We start from the raw sequence: 22,244 nt of genomic DNA, 5'->3' as shown, positions 1-22,244 counted from the left end.
ACTCCTGCAGGCTTTAGTTTTGTCTTATCATGATTATTGTCCAGTCGTGTGGTCGAGTGCTCCAAGGAAAGGCCTAGTTAAGCTGCAGCTGGCCCAGAACACAGCGGCATGTCTTGCTCTTCAATGTAATCAGAGGGCTCATAGAAATACCATGCATGCCAGTCTCTCTTGGTTAAGAGTTGAGGAGAGACTGACTCCATCACTTCTTCTTTTTATGAGAAACATGAATGTGTTGAAAATCCCAAATTGTTTGCATAGTCAATTTACACACAGCTCTGGCACATACACTTACCCCACCAGACAAGGCATCAAGTGTCTTTTCACAGTCCCCAAATCCAGAACAAATCTTAAAAAGTGTACAGTACTATATAGAGCCATTATTGCATGGAACTCCCATCTCATATTGCTCAAATGAACATCAAACCTGTTTTTAAAAAACAGATAAAGCAACACCTCACGGCACCACGCCTCTCCCCTATTTGACCTAGATAGTTTGTGTGTATGTATTGATGAGTAGGCTACGTGAGCCTTTTTTTTAATTGATGTAGTTCTGTCCTTGAGTTGATCCTAATAAAATATCAAATGATCTCTGAATGGTCACCGAAAGACCAACCTACAGTCCAGACGAGTGATATGAAGATTCTATATGTAGTTCATAAAAGATACAGTTGGTGTGTTTTGATTGGTACTTGCCTGGATTCTGTCTCTGTCTTAGGCCATTTGATTAGACTGTTGTTTACTATCCTCAGGACCTAGGATTCTACCACTGGGGGGCCTGAAGACGGAAGTCCTGTGTGACACCAGAGGTAAGGCCTCCAGTTTGAAGCACAGGATGAAAGGAATCATGAAAATACAGTGGGAAGCACTTTGACTCATTGATGTACAGTAGCTTCACAACACTGATCTAAAGTGTGTGTGTCCAGTTCTGCTAGGGACAGTGGAGAGTGTGTCTGTGAAGAAGAATGAGCGGTCCATCGTGATGGTGAACGCCATGTTCATGCAGGCCTTGCGTAGCCATGTCAACGCCCTGCCTGCCCCTCACTACCTCACATTACCCGACCACTGCAGCTGCCCTGAACTGGTGCCGGGCAACAATTACATCTGGGTGAAAACAAGGCATTTCTCTGACACCATAAACTTAATCTCTGATCTCTGTGACTATTCCTCCCCTCTCCATTCCATCCTCTCCAGGTGCTCAAAATGATACTTTTCACCATGTTTTGAGGCTATACAAACTATGGCTTAAAAAACAGCTTATATTTTTGCGTTCTGATGGGGTAGGACAGTTTAAACTAAGTTCATGAGGCATACGCTATATTCTTCAAAAGTCGATTTGTATATCATTCAAAATCAAATTCCGAAAAATGTATGTAGCCATCACAGATTAATTTAAACTATCAGTATCTCTTTAATCAATTTTGATTTTCTCACATTTTTACAGTGCCTTGCGAAAGTATTTGGCCCCCTTGAACTTTGCGACCTTTTGCCACATTTCAGGCTTCAAACATAAAGATATAAAACTGTATTTTTTTGTGAAGAATCAACAACAAGTGGGACACAATCATGAAGTGGAACGACATTTATTGGATATTTCAAACTTTTTTAACAAATCAAAAACTGAAAAATTGGGCGTGCAAAATTATTCAGCCCCTTTACTTTCAGTGCAGCAAACTCTCTCCAGAAGTTCAGTGAGGATCTCTGAATGATCCAATGTTGACCTAAATGACTAATGATGATAAATATAATCCACCTGTGTGTAATCAAGTCTCCGTATAAATGCACCTGCACTGTGATAGTCTCAGAGGTCCGTTAAAAGTGCAGAGAGCATCATGAAGAACAAGGAACACACCAGGCAGGTCCGAGATACTGTTGTGAAGAAGTTTAAAGCCGGATTTGGATACAAAACGATTTCCCAAGCTTTAAACATCCCAAGGAGCACTGTGCAAGCAATAATATTGAAATGGAAGGAGTATCAGACCACTGCAAATCTACCAAGACCTGGCCGTCCCTCTAAACTTTCAGCTCTTACAAGGAGAAGACTGATCAGAGATGCAGCCAAGAGGCCCATGATCACTCTGGATGAACTGCAGAGATCTACAGCTGAGGTGGGAGACTCTGTCCATAGGACAACAATCAGTCGTATATTGCACAAATCTGGCCTTTATGGAAGAGTGGCAAGAAGAAAGCCATTTCTTAAAGATATCCATAAAAAGTGTCGTTTTAAGTTTGCCACAAGCCACCTGGGAGACACACCAAACATGTGGAAGAAGGTGCTCTGGTCAGATGAAACCAAAATTGAACTTTTTGGCAACAATGCAAAACGTTATGTTTGGTGTAAAAGCAACACAGCTCATCACCCTGAACACACCATCCCCACTGTCAAACATGGTGGTGGCAGCATCATGGTTTGGGCCTGCTTTTCTTCAGCAGGGACAGGGAAGATGGTTAAAATTGATGGGAAGATGGATGGAGCCAAATACAGGACCATTCTGGAAGAAAACCTGATGGAGTCTGCAAAAGACCTGAGACTGGGATGGAGATTTGTCTTCCAACAAGACAATGATCCAAAACATAAAGCAAAATCTACAATGGAATGGTTCAAAAATAAACATATCCAGGTGTTAGAATGGCCAAGGCAAAGTCCAGACCTGAATCCAATCGAGAATCTGTGGAAAGAACTGAAAACTGCTGTTCACAAATGCTCTCCATCCAACCTCACTGAGCTCGAGCTGTTTTGCAAGGAGGAATGGGGAAAAAATTCAGTCTCTCGATGTGCAAAACTGATAGAGACATACCCCAAGCGACTTACAGCTGTAATCGCAGCAAAAGGTGGCGCTACAAAGTATTAACTTAAGGGGGCTGAATAATTTTGCACGCCCAATTTTTCAGTTTTTGATTTGTTAAAAAAAATTGAAATATCCAATAAATGTCGTTCTACTTCATGATTGTGTCCCACTTGTTGTTGATTCTTCACAAAAAAATACAGTTTTATATCTTTATGTTTGAAGCCTGAAATGTGTCAAAAGGTCGCAAAGTTCAAGGGTTCAAAAGTTCAAAAGTTCAAAGGCAGAATACTTTCGCAAGGCACTGTATTATGTTTGTTTGGGTAGTGTTTTCTGTTATATTATAATAAAAGTTCCTTTAATGTTAATTCAATTTTGTTGTCTTAATGACTATTCCAATACGGGAGCTATTTCTTCACTGAAAGTTATCTCTGTGATCAATGTGACACTAACATCGTAGGTGTAAACCTGCCTGTGAAGTGATTTCCCCACGTTGTGAAACGGCAGGAAACAAAGTAATTTTTTAAAAAGAAAACATTTGTATGTAGGTGTGTGACTTCATCATGCATCAATAAATGTGATTTTGATGGGTGTTCCCTTTATGCTATCCTGCATACGTACCATTTTATGACACTTGAAATCAGAGGAGGCAGAGTGTAGATAATGTGTATAAGATTAAAGGAGAACAAGTTGGATAAGATGTTCGTTAAATGCTCGCCCGCTCCCACAAGATGCCTCTAGGACATGTTCAGAAATGAAGAAATGCAATAACATCGCGGGGCGTTTTGGCTAGGTGAAAAAAGTATTGTGAAACTCTAGGTAGAAATGAGAGGGAGTGCTTATTATGGAGTTGATAAAAGTCACTCACTATGAATCTGAGGTACTGTAACCTCAAGGTACACCTTCACGCACAGAGGTCAAAAAGTTTATTTTTTTATTTTTTATCTGAAATCGGTTTGCTTGTCAGAGAAGACAGAGGAGCATCTGTCAACAGATGCTGAATCTGTTATTGGTCATTAAAAATAAAAAATGTAGTAAGAGCTATCCTAATAAATGCAACCGTTGGACAATGGATGAAGATACTCCAAACTAAATCTGAATCAGATATTGACGGAGATATAGCACATAAAACATAAAACTAGCACAAACAAATATTTAATGGAGTTCAGACATTTTGGTGGGAATTATTTCATTTATTGTAGCAGAACTACTCTATCAAAGAAATACGATTTGGTTCGGTTCAATTCTACATAAACAACAATCAATCAAAGCTGTCCAGTTCCATACATAGAGCTATGCAGTTACGGGACAAACAATTGTATACATTACGAACACATTGTTATCTTATAATTATAGTCTTGCTGAAAATAATGGGAGGAACTGACGTGATGGTGTCTCAAGAGGGTTTGGTCAAAAAAGCATACTTCCCCCTCTCTTATGTAAGGTAATCACTGATCTGTAGGGGATTGAAGAAACCACAATGAAAAGATATCCCAAAAAATTGGTTGACACTGGCGCCCAAACATGGCTTGAAACTGTCGGAATACTGAAGTGGTCCAAAATTAGTGCATGAGAAAACAGAATGAGAAAACAGAATGGGAACATTGTTAATGTTGTAAATGACTATTGTAGCCAGAAACTGACCATTTAATGGAATATCTACATATGTCAGGCGGTGGTTAACTGGTGCAGTGAATCAGGCGCAGGAGAGCAGAAATGAGTGTACAAGGTATTTAATTCCATGACAGCACCAATATACAGACAATACTCAAAGTGCGGAGAAATACTGGTCACTCGAAAATAACGGGCGTGAATACATATCCCGGCAAACATAACCAGACGACAAGTACCGCCATGAACAATCAATAAACACGCACACTAACATGTGGGAAACAGAGGGTTAAATAATGAACATGTAATTGGGGAATAGAAACCAGGTGTGTAGAAAACAAAGACAAAACAAATGGAAAATGGCAAGTGGATCGGCGATGGCTAAAAGACCGGTGACGTCGACCGCCGAACGCCGCCCCGAACAAGGAGAGGGACCGACTTCGGCGGAAGTCGTGACAACATAGGCGTACAAGAGGCCCGTTATCAGCAACCATCACGCCTGTGTTCCAATGGCATGTTGGGTTAGCTAGTCCAAGTTGATCATTTTAAAAGGCTAACTGATCATTAGAAAAACCCTTTTGCAATGTAGTACAGTACTTAGAGTTCACCATGTACACTTGTTTGTGGGTTCATGATGCAATTTGTCTCCACAAGACAGAGCACATGGATAAGGCCATGTGGATTTTATTTTGGTGGACTAGATATTCTACTAAGACTTTTTCCAACTGTTGTTCTGACTTTTTTGTGTGCAAATAAATGTAAAGACAGAAAAGACTAAATACTACAGCAAATTTCTTATTTGACATTTCCTCCTCGTTTCCTCTCCATAACTGGTCCAGGGTCTATTATGTCGATGACAGATACAAATCAGGCGCGTAACTCACGGAGTCGACAAAATGCGTTTCAAAAATCGGCAAAGACAAAAATAATGTAAACAAAAACTTTTTTAAAAGACATTTATAGTACAATATTACAGGCAATGGGAATGTTGATCACAGATCACAGCAGTGATTGACTGAGGGTATGATGCAGGTGTAATGTGGTGCGTGTTGGTGGCAGGGAAGTCAGGCGCAGGAGAATGAACTTGGTTAAAAAACGGAGCTGTTTTAATAAACATCAAAACCCCCGAAAACCAGAATATACAAAATAACAAATAGAGGGTTCAAATAGAGGGTTCAAAAACCCGTCGCACAACAGAATAACAATAAACACCTACATACAAACAATCTCAGACAAGGACATGAGGGGAAACAGAGGGTTAAATACACAACATGTCATTGATGGGATTGGAACCAGGTGTGTAGGAAGACTAGACAAAACCACTGGGAAATGAAAAATGGATCAATGATGGCTAGAAGGTCGGTGACTCCCCGAACAAGGAGAAGGACCGACTTCGGCGAATGTCATGGCAGCATGAGTTGAGGTGTTCAGAGGCTTGACCAGTGCGCATGACATGATTTGACTGGGAAGACAAAAAACAATTACACAACACACTACACAGTTAAACAAAAGATCTAAGAATGAGTTAGTCTAAGCAACGAGTAAAATCATTGTATAATAATGTGATTGTGTTTGTGATTGACTCTACATACATTAATGAGACGCAATTGATAAGGGTACTCACAGTACTTGGAGAGGAAACATTAAATGTAACAGTGGATGAGCGGGCACATGAGACATGGCTTCAGTTCATGTCAGAAGAAAGTTGACAATGGTAGTGGAGTGGAGTAGTCATCAACTCTTACTCAGGGAACAAGAGGGGACTTCGCTGGAAATACAAATAGCAGATACATTCCATTGCAGCTGCACCATCGTAGGTTTGGACAACGAGTTTCTCTATGAACTTAGACATCTCAAAATTCATCAAGTCAAACAGACTGTCAAAGTATCCCAAGAAGCATTCCTGACTAAAGCCCTGATCATCCACATACCTGACAACTGCAAACAGACTGGTGACATCATAGGTCCCAGAGCAGTGGGGCAATTTTTACCCTCTGGGGCCTGGAGTTTTTCCCCTTATGTTAATCTAACTACGAAAACTCTGGACCCTATAAAGTATGACAGTGATTAATCAGTTGTTAAAAGGTTTTATATGGGCTGGGATGAGACAAGTTTTCCTAGTCGGGTCATATGGTTTAAAAAACTCCTGGGCTTGGGGGGGGATGAAAACCCGTCAAACTGCAGCTACCTTATATTTGTTCATATTAATTATATTTAGACTAGATAAGGAGGGGGATTTCTTCTACCCAGACAACTGATAGGCAATAGAACTCACAGGTCTGAGCTTGCTTTATGCAGGCCTATGCAACTGTAGGCCTTACATAACATTTACTGACATCTGTCATCACTATTATGTTGACTGCTTAATTCCAGTGAATCATTTTGGATTAAAAACATATAGGCAGCCTAGCCAGCCCAATTTTGAATATTAACTACATTTGATCACATTCTCTCCGGGCACACAATAGGACTATTAATAAATACATAACGTTACCAATTAGTTACCCTGACCAGATGGACAGGGCGCATAGGCTTTATGCAGCTGGTCTAATTAGTAGCCTACAGTTGATCAGACTGAAAAATAGTCTCGTTTTCATCCCATACAGCAAGTCAGATCTGTAATGTTTTGGTGTAGCATAGGCTGCTGCAACCTTTATGTCATTTGTTTTTTCTTGTGTCTGTCCGGAGTGATTTTGTGTTATCTTTGCTAAATAAATACTGGAGGAAAGTGGAAAGCCTACTTGAGGGTGTCACTAGACAGATGCAACCTCAGAGATGAAATACAATGGCGTACAATGACGTACAATTCCAAACACCAAAAGGACATATTTCGTTACTTAGTCTCCACCTTGCTAAAAAGGGAACCAAGGGAGAGGACAATCTCCCCCAAGGCCCAAAGAGGGGGTGAATGACACTGACAATGTGGAGAAAAGTGATTGGTTCCCCATTACTCACACCATACCTTCACATGCTTCATATTAGAGACACATTTCCTTTGCCCTAGTCTCTTTTTGATTTTCTGCATAGCAACAGGGACATTTGATAGACAAGCCTGACTTTTCCCCTCTCTGGGCCCCATGGCCCATGTGGGGAAGGAAGTGCAGCTGCTAACACAAAGGGAGACATTCTAATAAGAGTTCAACAGTTCAACCATATATGCATATCCTGCAGATAAGACATCTTAATTATCCATGTTACTTAGCTAATTCTGATTCTCCTACCACAGTACCCCAGAGAATGAAAGGGGTTCTTCAACAAAAAGTCCACAACATTTGTCAGCTTTGGCCATTCCACCATTCTGGTGGAGAAAACTGCACACTCTCGCTGGTAGCTAGCTAGCTACTGAAGTTATAGCAAGCAAATTTAAATAAATTGCACTCTGGACACAAAAATAAAGTTATAAAATGAAAATACCTCCGTCTCCTGTCATTTGAAAAAACTCATTTAAATTGAATAAAATCCCAAAAATGCTCAACACTTTTCACTCTTAATCTCTATCCAACAATGTCACCAAGCTTTTCATTACATAGAACCCCCATAATGCTCTGTGGCAATATCCCAGTACAACTCATTAGATTAATTCTCTGATCGTAATTCTAATATTGGATGGACAGCATGTCAGTTCATACTGCAAAAGCTTTGATTGGAGGACATCCTCCAACCAGAAGTGGTCATAATTACCATGTATGTCTATTGAAGGGGGTGAGGCCTATGAACCTCCTAGGTTTTGTATTGAAGTCAATTGTTACGTACGCCTCTTGGAGGGAACGCAACACCCTGCTACACTCAACTCCACGTGGAGTGAAAGAGGTATGTGATTGTAGGTATGGGTAAGGATGACAGACAGAATATTATCATTTACAGGGAATTTATTTCCTTAACACAGTAATTGTGGGGAAAAGGGTCTGGAGGTGCTGCGGCTAGTTCTTGCTGTCACTTGTCCTTGGCAGGCAGCCAGTCTTCGAAGAGGGGCCTAAATTTGACTTAAGCTGGTTATCGTCTTGTTGCCTCCGTTTTGGAACATGGCCAAAAGCAGACTAAAGAGGGGAGGAGGCAGGATGAAAAAGCAAAAACAAAGGTTAATTAATTTTCAATAACATGCACCTGGTTTAGTTAAAGTTATTTCACCACATCAAGGTACAAGCCTCACATTTGAATTAAGTCCTTATTTTTTCAGTTGGTCTCCAACCTGCTGTGTAATGGGCTCTGGGACACTTCTGCCATATTACTTACACAAATCTAGAACCTCCAGATATGTCAACCCTAACTAGAAACCAATGTCCAATTCCAAACCAACCCTGGCCTAGTTTGAATTGGACACAAAAGAGTAATGGCTAGTGATAAGGGATAAGAACCAGTAATGAAGTGGGCAACTGAACAGTTAATTAGTCAATAAAAAAATTTGCTTGCGATAAATACATTTACTACACAAATGTAAACATTCACATCCAATTCGAGCAAGTTTTAAATATTTACCAGAAAGCAGACTCATTCAGCTCACAGACAATATACAAATGGGAAAATATAAAATGTACGTGCTTACAAACAATACCTGCAATACAAGACAGTTACATGTGCTATATACTTAAACCAATTTACTAACAACAACTTATTTTCACACAGCCAATGTCTGCAAGAAAACACACTATACAAATGTAAAAACATTAGTACAACATTTAGGTTATTTACAGTAACTTACAATTTACAACAAGAAGTAATGTAATAAAACACCTAAGGTCTTGAGGGGTCCACCCCTAACATTTAATGTGTTCGAGAGAAGATTGCTTTATTCTTCAAAGTCTATGTAATACAGTATGCAGATTTTCATATTTGTAAGAATACTGACAAACACAGTCTGTAGTATTGACCTCTGCTGTGCAATTTGTTTTTATATAATCAACCATTACAAAACAACTTATCAATGTAAAATTAAAATTTTGACACTTACCGATCATGTGCCGTGGTGGAATAACTTTGATGGGTCTTCAACTCCGGCCCCACGGGCTTCAACCTCATTGTGTAAAGGTGTACCCTGAGGAAAAGCATGGCTCATGGCGACCCAACTTCCAGTTTCAGGCAACGTCACTTCTGTCTGAGGTCACCTCAGATTCAGTCAGTTGTGATGAACCAGTCGGTTATCAACTACATAATAAGCAATCCGTCTCATTTCTACATAGTTTCACAATACTTTATTCATTAACATACTCTGCTCATTGACCCAGTGCCCTGGGATGTTATTGCATTGGTGGAACAAGTCTCAGAGGCAACTTGTAGGAGTGGGCGAGCATGTAACGACCTGCTGCCCCCCCCCCCCCACCACAAATCACTTCACAGACAGGTTTACTCCTACGCTGTTAGTGTCACGTAGAACAACTTAACTTTCAATTAAGAAATAGCTTCAGTATGGAATTGAAGGAGGGAATCGAAGACAATACAATTGCATTAACATTAAAGGAACTTTTGTCATAAACAGAAAACACCACCCAGACAAATATCATAAAATATGGCTTATCCTGAGATATGACTCCTTGAGAGACCATAAAACGGTGGTCGATTTTTGTAAGCAAATAAAAAAATAACTTAAACATCTATTGATAACATAAAAAGGGGCAATCTGTGATAGCTACTGTACATACATTTTTTGACTTTTAAATGAATGACATACAAATTGTTTCTTGAAGAATATAACACATGACTCATTTGCTTAGTTCAACTGTCCTACCCCATCAGAACCAAAATTTCCTTTGGTTTGAAAGTTGGCTTCTTACACCCTTTGTTGCCGTTATGAATTCTTTACAGTCACGTTTTTTTTTTCAGGACACTGTCATGATGCTTGATGGCCATCCTGTCACTTTACTTGGACTAAGAAAATTCACTTTAATGACCATGTCAAGAGGCATTATGACCATCGTAATTATATAAGCCAGATACGCTTTACATGCCCTTATATCAGACAAAGAAAAAAAAAGAGGGTGCCTTGTCCTGCTCTTGAAATCTGCTCCTACATTCATCCCAGTCATCAGCAACAGAGCATTGGGGTATGGGCATGTGTCATCAATGTGTGCATAATCACAATGATAATTTAATATGGTCAATTAAAAAAATATATACAGTGTGTGCATATATATATATATTAGCATAAACATACTGTTGACATGTAGGCTATGGTGTAATGGAATGTTTTGTCTGGTGTGGTAGTTTGTGTTGGTTTTGACACTTATGTAGGTGCCATAACCAGCCATAAAATAACTACCGTAGTAGGCTGTGTGTTTTTACACTCTTATGTAGGTGTCATAACCAGCGATAAAATAATTCAATATACGTCACGAAAGTGTTATGACCATATCAGAAACGTTATGACAGCTGTTATGACATATTATGAAATGGACATGACTGTGTCACTGGGTGTCAAGTAAAATGTTACTGCTTTTTTTGTGCCATTATTTATAAACAAACACTTTATACCCTCAACATGGTTAAATGTATCATTTTGAGCACCTGGAGAGGATGGAATGGAGAGGGGAGGGATGGTCGCTGAGATCAGAGATTACGTTTATGGTGTCTGAGAAATGTCTTGTTTTCACCCAGAGGTAAGTGTTGCCTGGCACCAATTCAGGAGAGCTGCAGTGGTCGGGTAATGTGAGGTAGTGAGGGGAAGGCAGAGCGTTGACATGGCCACGCGAGGCCTGCATGGACATGACGTTCACCATCACGATGGATCGCGTTTTCTTCTTCACAGACACACTCTCCACTGTCCCTAGCAGAACTGGACACACAATTTAGATCAGCGTTGTGCTTCCCTTAAAAGTAGATTCAATTGCTTCCTAAAGGTTCTTGCTAAAGGCCGAAGTATTGAGTCATGTTTCCTTTCATCCTGTGCTTCAAACTGGAGGGCTTACCTTTGTTGTCACATAACTTTTCCGTCTTCAGGTCCCCCAGTGGTAGAATCCTGAGAAGTCCTGAGGATAGTGAACAACAGTCTAATCAAATGGGCTAAAACAGAGACAGGTCCCTGTCTGGATTCTATCAAAACACACCCAAATGGGAGTCAGGTTCGGAGTGTATCCTGTTCCCACTGACCTGGAATCATGTTCATGCTGGTGGTGTTTCGTTCAGTCCTTGGGTGCAGGACTCCCGCACAGCAAGACCACAGGGAGGAGTTGGGGTAGCGGTGCCCACAGCAGGTGAACCCTAGCTGGGTAGGGTAGAGCAGGTCTAGTCCTGGGGCAGAGCAGCAGGTGGAGCCGGCCTCCATCAGGATATTCCCACAGCACTGGGCATCCTCTGAGAGCCTGTCCTGAACCTGCAGGTTGTACAGAGTATCTGCACAGCACTTCATCTGGCCACTGCTGGGGTCGTAGGCCTTCCCTCCGCAGCAGGACATGTTCCCCAACCTGCGGTGTCTGTGCAGAGAAAGATATTTGACCTCCCAATACCAAAAGAGCCTATATCTCTCAGATTTTGGTGCCTATTGTGCTGTCATGTCGGGTGAACGTGGCTGGGTCTTTCAGCATGACAATGATCCCAAACACACCGCCCGGGCAACGAAGGAGTGGCTTTGTAAGAAGCATTTCAAGGTCCTGGAGTGGCCTAGCCAGTCTCCAGATCTCTATCCCATAGAAAATCTTTGGAGGGAGTTGAACGTCCGTGTTGCCCAGCAACAGCCCCAAAACATCACTGCTCTAGAGAAGATCTGCATGGAGGAATGTGCCAAAATACCAGCAACAGTGTGGGAAAACCTTGTGAAGACTTACAGAAAACGTTTGACCTCTGTCATTGCCAACAAAGGGTATATAACAAAGTATTGAGATAAACTTTTGTTATTGACCAAATACTTGTTTTCCACCATAATTTGCAAATAAATTCATAAAAAATCCTACAATGTGATTTTCTGGATTTTTTTTCTCATTTTGTCTGTCATAGTTGAAGTGTACCTATGATGAAAATTACAGGCCTCTCATCTTTTTAAGTGGGAGAACTTGCACAATTGGTGGCTGACTAAATACTTTTTTGCCCCACTGTATATACAGTGCTTTGCAAAAGCATTCATCCCTCTGTGTTTTTACCTTTTTGTTGCATTACAACCTGTAATTTAAATGGATTTTTATTTGGATTTCAAGTAATGGACATACTCAAAATAGTTCAAATTGGTGAAGAGAAATGAAAAAGTACATTTTCAAAAGAATTATACAAAAAAAAAAAAGGAAAAGTGGTGCGTGCATATGTATTCACCCCCTTGCTATGAAGCCCTTATATAAGATCTGGTACAACCAATTACCTTCAGAAGTCACATCGTTTGTTAAACAAAGTCCACCAGTGTGCATTCTAAGTGTCATATGATCTGTCACATGATCTCAGTATATATACACCTGTTCTGAAAGTCCCCAGAGTCTGCAACACCACTAAGCAACGGGCACCACCAAGAAAACGGCACCATGAGGACCAAGGAGCTCTCCAAACAGGTCAGGGACAAAGTTGTGGATAAGTATAGATCAGGGTTGGGCTAGAAAAGAAATAGCTGAAACTTTGAACATCCCACGGAGCTCCATTAAATCCATTATTTAAAAATGGAAAGAATACGGCACCCCAAAAAACCTGTCAAGAGAGGGCCGCCCACCAAAACTCACAGAGGCAAGGAGGGCATTAATCAGAAAGGCAACAAAGAGACCAAAGATAACCCTGAAGGTGCTACAAAGCTCCACAACGGAGATTGGAGTGTCTGTCCATAGGAAGCCGAACACTCCACAGAGCTGGGATTTATGGAAGAGCGACCAGAGAAAAGACATTGCTTAAAGAAAAAAATAATCAAACACGTTTGTTGTTCGCCAAAAGGCATGTGGGAAACTCCCAAAACATATAGAAGGTACTCTGGTCAGATAAGACTAAATTGTAGCTTTTTGGACATCAAGGAAAATGCTATGTCTGGAGCAAACCCAACACCTCTCATCACCCCGAGAACGCCACCCCCACAGTGAAGCATTGTGGTGGCAGCATTATGCTGTCGGGATGTTTTTAATTGGCAGGGACTGGGAAACTGGTCAGACTTGAAGGAATGATGGATGGTGCTAAATATAGGGAAATTCTTGAGGTTAACCTGTTTCAGTCTTCCAGAGATTTGAATCTGGGATGGAGGTTCACCTTCCAGCAGGGCAATAAACCTAAGCATACTGCTAAAACAAATTTCAGACCCCAATCCAATTGAGAATCTGTGGTATGACTTGCTGTACAACAGCTTCAAGGAGCTGGAGCAGATTTGCCTTGAAGAATGGGCAAAAATCCCAGTGGCTAGATGTGCCAAGCTTATTTTTTATTTTACCTTTATTTAACTAGGCATGTCAGTTAAGAACAAATTCTTATTTTCAATGACGGCCTAGGAACAGTGGGTTAACTGCCTGTTCAGGGCAGAACGACAGATTTGATTTGCATCATGCTGTGGGGGTACTTTGCTGCAGGAGGGACTGGTGTACTTCACAAAATAGATGGCTTCATGAGGAGAGAAAATTATGCGGATATATTGAAGCAACATCTCAAGACATCAGTCAGGAAGTTGAAGCTTGGTCACACATGGGTCTTCCAAATGGACAATGAGCCAAAGCACATTTCCAAAGTTGTGGCAAAATGGCTTAAGGACAACAAAGTCAAGGTATTGGAGTGGCCATCACAAAGTCCTGACCTCAATCCTGTAGAAAATATGTGGGCAGAACTGAAAAAGCGTGTGCGAGCAAGGAGGCCTACAAACATGATTCAGTTACACCTGCTCTGTCAGGAGGAATGGGCCAAAATTCACCCAACTTATTGTGGGAAGCTTGTGGAAGGCTTACAGGAAAGGTTTGACCCAAGTTAAACAATTTAAAAGCAATGCTACCAAATACTAATTGAGTGTATGTACATTTCTGACCCACAAGGAATGTGATGAAAGAAATAAAAGCTGAAATAAATAGTTCTCTACTATTATTATGACATTTCACATTCTTAAAATAAAGTGTTGCTCCTAACTGACCTAAGACAGGGAATTTTTACTGTGATTAAATGTCAGGAATAGTGAACAAGAGGTTGTACCCCAATTTTATTTATTCTCATTAATATTAACAACTTTATGTTGACTGTTGGATGGAGACTGAAATAAATATAGAGAACAGCAATCATTTTTATCTTGGTGTTGACAGCGCACATTGTGCCTTTGGATTTCTGAACTAATGTTGTATGTACTTGTATGTTTGAGGAATTTTAATTTTGGGACTTCTGTTGTTTTGAATTTGGCACCCTGCAATTTCACTGGCTGTTGTTGTACCAGAGAGGTTAAACTTTTTTTTAAATTTAAAAAAAAAATGTTTCATACCTTGAAATCAGAGACAAAAAAATACACATGGCTCATAATTAGAATCACTTTTTCCTTCTTCTGCATGAAATTGAGCAAACTCGGTGCATGTTAGGATATCACCTGTGGCTCAGGAGCCGGCAGCCTTGCTGGGTGGTCGAATTGGCCCCTACACCCTCGATAATGTTCACTCCCTCAGCTTTGAGACACTTAGAGGAGGTGTGTGTTAACGTGCAAATGGAGGGGTGAGGGGAAGGGAGTGATTTGGGATTCAGCCACAGAGTCAAAACAATAGTAGATTCAAACGCGTCACTCACAACTGATGTCATAGTTAGCCCTTAGGGACTCTGAACTGGGCTTGCAGACAGTGATAACCCCACCCATGTATTTGGGATAAACTGCCTGGCTAGGTTCAACTACCTACAGTTTTCACCCTACAGAGCAACTCACTTGTGTCCGCTGCAGCAGATTTCATCCTGAGGGTCGTAAGTCTCTTCTCCACAGCAGTGTTTGCCTAGATTGTTGAGATGAACACGTGACTCACACACAATTTCACGGGATGGCAGATACAAGTGGCCACCTGGGGAGCACTGGTGCCCAGCCTCCACCCCACGGTGCAACGTCTGGTTACAGCACAGCACCCCTCGGTCCTCTACACCATATGGAGTTGTACCGCAGCACTGGGAGAGAGACACACACACACACACACACACAGTCAGCAGGGTATCAACACACACAAAACATGAATAATAGACACAAATACAGACATTAAATACAAACAATTTCATGCAAACACACCATAGCATGTGCATTCCCTAAATTCACACACAATCATAAAATAGTCCTTGTTACTGGCAAATCATGGGGCAGATTTTCTCCCTGATAGACTTTTAGATCAAACAGCACTCTAGGACTTTGGCTTGGAGTATAGGACACCCACTTCCAACTGGGGCCCTGTCTAAACATTCTGAGCGAACTGAAATGGGTCTGTGGACAACATCTAGTTTCAGCCTTGTCTTATAATGCCGCTTTGAGTTATTTTGACCATTTAAAAAATACACAGAAACATCCCTGTAGTGTACAGCATTGTCTTCATGCCTTGACCAACAACTACTCAGAGAGATTTAGCTGTTTAACTTCAATTTGACTGAGATGAGAATTAAACCTAACGTAGTGGAGGATGTTCATGGAACTAGGCTTTAGCTGTAGGCCTTAGGTCTGTGGGTTAATGGACTCACCAGGTTTTTTCCGAGCACCCTATTGGACAACCTCCCGGCACAGCAGGTCTTGTTGTCTGGATTGTAAACCTGAGAGCTACAGCCAGCATCATCGTGGAGACCTGGTTAGAGAGATGGGAAGGAGGAAGGACAGAGATGGTGATGATGATCAGATCAAGAATGGTAAATGATTTGTCTAACCTGGCAGCGTATACTGTTCATACGGTAAAATCAGCATCCTTACAATACAGTGTGATGACTGCTGAACAAAACTGGTCATCTGTTAGAAAATAGACTCCTCTTTCAACTACATACTGTATTTGGTGCATTATGGACATATATATATATATATATATATATATATATATATATATATATATATATATATATATATATATATATATATATATATATATATATATATATATATATATATATATATATATATATATATATATATATATATATATATATATATATATATATATATATATATATATATATATATACACACACACACACACATCCATATACATACATACATACACACACACATCCATATACACATCCATATACATACACACACACACATATAAATACATAGACACCTATATTATTGAAATCTCAGTGAATGCATTTCCAATTTCTCCATTGCGTGTGCTTCTCTGTCTTAAATGTTTATAAAGAATAAAGACCATACAAAGATAAAAACCCAGTCAAATAAAGTGTGTGGGGGGGGGGGGGGGGGGGAGAACCCTCCTCGTTATCGACAGTAGGTTCAGTGTTTACCCAGATTCCAGCTCTAAGATACCATCAGTAAATAAGCGGCCAGGAAGTCGTGCTCTGGGACCCAGACAAAAATGACCTGTCCCCCCCCCTCCCACACACACACACACTAGTAGGACACTTTATGTTGTCTCACCTGGGGTGTGGCTGCGTGTTCCCGCAGAGGTCTGGAGGTGGGAGTGAGGATGCCCCTGGCGAGATGTATGGTTCACACAGCAACCCTCGGGCCTCTCCCCTGGCATGCTGGAGGCATGTGGGGAAACAGACACACATGCACATAAAGACACACGTAAACAGACCATAAACATACCAGTGTATATATATATATATATACACACAAATACACACAGGCAAGCATAGTTAACTATTTGTTTAAACATAATCCATCATCATGTTTCTAATTATTCCACCACTCCTTGAAATCTATTATAGAACATTCAGAACAGCTGACATGTAGTGTGTTTTTTTGTGTGTTTTAAAATGGATGCCAACCCCACTGTGGCATTGAGCCATTAGACATCAAATACATTATTTTTAAAACCTGACTGTTAATTATATGGTTCAAGTCCAAATGCAACCTTACCAGTTTGGAGAACCCGCGTCAATTCCCCTGTACTGAAAAAAAAGAGAACAAAATACACACAAAGATGACAAACGATCATAATGTGAAGTTTCATTACAGCCATACAAAACCAGCAGGTTGGCTTTTTACTAACATTAGAACTTGTTGATGCACAGCAGCTTGCATTGAGAGGCTCTGGGGATAGTGTTTCAGAGCAGCAGCAGTGGCTTTGCTGGTCAAACTGGTGGTCTCCACAGCATCGGTGGTGACTGGACATTTTGGCCAGGACCTTCCTTCCTTTCAAAACATTTCCACAGCAAAGCTGGTGGTCTTCATCGTAAAGCTCTGTGGGACAGGTAATAATAATTGATCAGATTTACTGTTTAAAGTACAGAAGTGCTCTCAGGTGCAAAAGTGTTACAAGCTTGGCATTGTGAAGGGGAGGGTGTGAACATAGAAGCCGTGAAGTGCAGGTGGGAAAGGATGTTTGTAACAGGGACACTGCATGAGAGAATTGGGAAACGTCTCCCAAACAGCTTTCGAAGTAGACAGACCTCTACAGGACAGTTTGAGAGCCAAGTCTAAAATGCACACGACCACCTCTGTTTATGCCTTTGTGAAGAATAAAACAAACAAAAATACATCATCAACGATGACAGCAAAGATGTCAATAGACCGGAACTCACTGACCTTTTCCACAACACTTGGCATGAGGTTGGGTCCTGGTTAGGATCCGTGAGTCACAACACAGCTGGTTGAGTGGGTCGTAGGGCCTACACCCACAGCAATCTGACACCAGCTGGCTCACATTCAGAGTTAACTGACCTGCAACGGTTTAATCACAGATAAACACACACACAGCGTATCAATTCAAACTTGGGAGGTGCTAAGAAAATAATGATTTCAACCCAGTTACCAGGTTTAAGTGAATAGATCTTGTGGGATACCGCTAGGAGACATGACCGTCTATATCACCTTGACAACAGGAAGCCTGGGTGAGGTTAAAGGCTCTGCTTCCACAGCAGGACAGTCCCGCCCCTTTATGCCGTACTCCTTCACAGCAGGTGAAATCTAGACCGCTATAATTAACCCTGCCGCAGACGTGACCTCTGGGAGACCTGAAAGGCAGAGGCTCATCTTCATGTCTAGAGGGCATTTATCTTCATCTATATGAAGCACATAAACTAGACATAGACAAACTGGAGTCACAATGCACACACATACAGTTACATCATGATGACACGTCTTAATTAAAGAAAGGTAGTAGGATGAAGTTGCCCCTAAACACTGTTCTAAGGTCAGTTTTGCATATCCCCACTAAAGATCTGGGCCCAAGGGCAGCTTCTAACCAGAGCAGAGATAATAATGGCACTTGCTATACTCACGTGCCGTAGAACTTCCCAGCATGGACGGAGACTGGAATTCCAAAAGGATTGATCTGCCCTGTGAGACAAGTAACATCCCCACATCAAGACAATGTCCTGGCTACGTATTCTGTGAAAAGCTCTCTCAGCTCATGCTATTATTCTAAGTGTGATATTTGCAAAACACTAACTAAGAAAATATTGTAACTGTAAATCACTTTACAGTAAAAAATTATAATAATTTAATGTTTTAAAATAGCATTTTACAACTGTCTATCTCAGTGACTGAAGTTGATAGAATTATCTCCATGTGTTTTATCCTATGATAAAATGCCTGAAGAACTAAGTACTATCAGGAAGCAACAAAGAGGAGCCCACACTACAATACCATCTCTGCTGTATACTGTACACACATCAATCTGAGAGGCAGAGTAGTATCCCACACTACAATACCATCTCTGCTGTATACTGTACACACATCAATCTGAGAGGCAGAGTAGTATCCCACATTACAATATCATCTCTGCTTTATACTGTACACACATCAATCTGAGAGGCAGAGTAGTATTCCACATTACAATATCATCTCTGCTGTCTACTGTACACACATCAATCTGAGAGGGAGAGTAGTAGCCCACACAGCCCTACACTTCTCAACAGCTGGCCACATTTAATTCATACAAACAGATGCAAGAGATGACAGTGCTTTCCACTTACCATGTGCGCTGTAGCAGGGTAGAGTCAGAAGAACTGCACAAATGAAACATACAAATGTTAAGGACAGGAAGTTCAGAGATTGTACACACAAATTCTATCAAATGTGCAGAGTTTGACAGTGATGGTCACATACCAAACATCAGTAGTGGAGTGTTCATGGTGTTTCTTTCCATAAAGCAATCTCATTCATAGATGGAAGCTTAAGATGCACTGAGATAAGTAGTCCAATTCAGCTCCACCTACAAGCACCACCCCTGACAACAATATCCAATTACCTTACCATCCCAAAATATCCATAGTATAGCATTAATATGTCGTATGAGTCATTGTTTGGCTGGGACCTGCTTTTCCAGTGGCAGTTGGTGAAAGTGGAAAAAGGGATCATTGCCACATTTTTGAAAACGTCAAAATACTTTAAGAGCCACTCATGTTCTTCCTTAACTCGATTTAATGTCGCTACAGATGGCTGTATCAGACCGCTGTTATTATATATCTTAGCACCTCTACTTCCCGCGGCTGTGGATACAAGTGTATAGCCGGCTGCATACATTCCCTTTAGATGGTGAGAGGAAACGACTCAATATTGCCATCTGCTGGCCTTTGGGGTAACACTGGCAACAGTGTACAGACCACTGATTGAGATTGTTCTCACATTAAACGTCTTCTCCTGGTATGGGAAGCTCTCAGTCAGGAACATGAGTAAACTGGAACAAGGTGTCTATCAGGCCAGCAGAACAATCTGCAGTGAACAGCCACAACTCCAAGAAATGTACACACACAAAGAAAGCACTCCAGGGCTTCAGCGTCAACACCCACCCACAGCACACATCCTTCAAAATGCTGCCGTCCGGTCGCCAGTACTTCATTTCTAAATCTCGGGGTGTGGGGGTGGAAAAATGCACTTTATAAAAGAGGATTGTGCACATACCATCGCATTTGCGTAATGGCACAGAGTAAGCCTAGAGCAGAGGAGCGCACAGAAGATGTACACACGGGGAACATGTTTAGTAGCCTAGGGTCTGCGAAAATGTTTGCCTTTATAAACACATGTCATGCAACTCTACGTCATTTAACATGACTAGAGACTTAAGCGGAATCTTTTTTTCAATACATCAGAAATGACAGGCTACTTTGACACTGTCAACTTGACTTGGATAAAAACGACCTCGTCTGGAATCGATCAATATCCTAGGCAGACGAGTGGAGACACACAGTATAGAACAATATGAGGAGGAAATTAGTGTCCAAAAAAAAAAGTTCTAGTTCCACTGACTCACCCAATGATGAGTACTTTGTAACACAGTGCTATTCGCTCCATAGACCCATTTGGAAGTTAATCAAATATTTTGACCGACAGACAGATTAGTCTTCTCTTTTCAGCAGCAGCCATTTGCTTTCCAACCTGTGTTTAGTGTTTTCCCGTGATTGTATTTGAAATCATTACTGTGAAATGATTTAGCTGCGTGCTGTTCATTGACAGTCGTGACGCAAAAATCAGCTGATTGATATTAGGTGGCTCCTGACTATAGGCTGTATATGCCTTGTGATTGGGCTACACACAATCCACAGCTAGATACATTTTTAAAAGCTATTGATCCTCTGTGGATAAATTATACTCTTTGGTATAGTAGGTTATTCTGAATTATTTCATTTATTTCTGTACAGACAGCAGTAGGCTAATTGTATCATTTTGGCAAATATATTTCAATTTATCAGGGGGTGATTCAGCGCCTTCAGCAACCTTCCCGTGGCTATTATTCTATAGGCCATCTGGGGAAATAAAATAGAATTAACTGCATATTAAATAATTGTAAAACAAATACCAAAAAAGGATGACTTGCAACATTGGAGGTATTAAAGTTACAGGCTCATGTCTATCAGAGCAGAGCAAGAGAGAGAGATCATATCTCATTCTAGTTCTGTGACAGGCACACTTCTCTCTCTTACCACTACAACAGCCAAGCGTTGGTCTCAAACAGGCTACAATGTTGCGTGGGCCGGGCTGGCCCAAAACTGATACATTCTTAGAATATCAAGTGTGGGCTAAAAATCTACATTTTCACAATACGTTTTGTTGGGGGGGTCAGGAGAATTAGCGATGAGGCAACTCAAAATTATTTCATTGCTTTTATTAGAATTGTTACAATGCAAACAGTGACAATTAATTTTCATGCCACGAGAGGTAGGCTACCGAATCCGGAACATAATAGACAATAAATCATGTTTTCTTATCTATTCTATCTTATCATACCAAACATTAGTAGTGTAGTGGTCATGGTGACTCTTTCCATAAAGATAGATAAAAGACGCAGTGAGATAAGTAGTCCATCACAACAATATCCAATTGGGTAGCCATCATACATACAGTGGGGCAAAAAAAAGTATTTAGTCAGCCACCAATTGTGCAAGTTATCCCACTTAAAAATATGAGAGAGGCCTGTAATTTTCATCATAGGTACACTTCATCTATGACAGACAAAATGTGACCAAAAAAATCCAGAAAATCACATTGTAGGATTTTTTATACATTTATTTGCAAATTATGGTGGAAAATAAGTATTTGGTCACCTACAAACAAGCAAGATTTCTGGCTCTCACAGACCTGTAACTTCTTCTTTAAGAGGCTCCTCTGTCCTCCACTCGTTACCTGTATTAATGGCACCTGTTGAACTTGTTATCAGTATAAAATACACCTGTCCGCAACCTCAAACAGTCACACTCCAAACTCCACTATGGCCAAGACCAAAGACACCAGAAACAAAATTGTAGACCTGCACCAGGCTGGGAAGACTGAATCTGCAATAGGTAAGCAGCTTGGTTTGAAGAAATCAACTGTGGGAGCAATTATTAGGAAATGGAAGACATACAAGACCACTGATAATCTCC

The 22,244-nt window shown here is 40.8% G+C and overlaps 1 protein-coding gene across 2 annotated transcripts; it reads right to left on the bottom strand.

Annotated features, from left to right (window-relative positions):
• Positions 1-9,566: 9,566 nt before the first annotated feature.
• On the bottom strand, positions 9,567-20,856 carry LOC110503505. Of its 2 annotated transcripts, none has more exons than XM_036961958.1 (14): positions 20,636-20,856; positions 19,492-19,597; positions 19,359-19,391; positions 18,663-18,720; positions 18,253-18,395; positions 17,968-18,102; positions 17,432-17,622; positions 17,299-17,330; positions 16,852-16,958; positions 15,951-16,051; positions 15,163-15,392; positions 11,475-11,797; positions 11,294-11,353; positions 9,567-11,160 (listed from the first exon to the last, which is right to left on the bottom strand). In XM_036961958.1, exons 2-14 carry the CDS (start codon positions 19,529-19,531, stop codon positions 10,880-10,882), a joined length of 1,734 nt encoding a protein of 577 aa, XP_036817853.1. In that variant the 5' UTR covers positions 19,532-19,597; positions 20,636-20,856; the 3' UTR covers positions 9,567-10,879. The 2 variants fall into 2 exon arrangements, with proteins under 2 accessions (XP_036817853.1, XP_021437519.2); XM_021581844.2 differs by having other exon boundaries at positions 19,492-19,612; positions 20,636-20,855.
• Between the last annotated feature and the right edge of the window lie 1,388 nt (positions 20,857-22,244).

This window comes from Oncorhynchus mykiss, chromosome 24, assembly GCF_013265735.2.
Source record: "Oncorhynchus mykiss isolate Arlee chromosome 24, USDA_OmykA_1.1, whole genome shotgun sequence".
Lineage (NCBI taxonomy): Eukaryota > Metazoa > Chordata > Actinopteri > Salmoniformes > Salmonidae > Oncorhynchus > Oncorhynchus mykiss.
Note: the sequence above shows the minus strand (reverse complement) of the source record. Positions and strands in the feature narration are given on the sequence as shown.

Coding starts and splice junctions, on each gene's coding strand:
- LOC110503505 (XM_036961958.1), bottom strand. CDS start 19,531: ATGGAAAGAAACACCATGAACACTCCACTACTGATGTTTG. Junction 18,103..18,252: donor CCAGGCTTCCTGTTGTCAAG/GTGATATAGACG, acceptor AAACCGTTGCAG/GTCAGTTAACTCTGAATGTG. Junction 11,354..11,474: donor CAGCATGAACATGATTCCAG/GTCAGTGGGAAC, acceptor CACTATCCTCAG/GACTTCTCAGGATTCTACCA.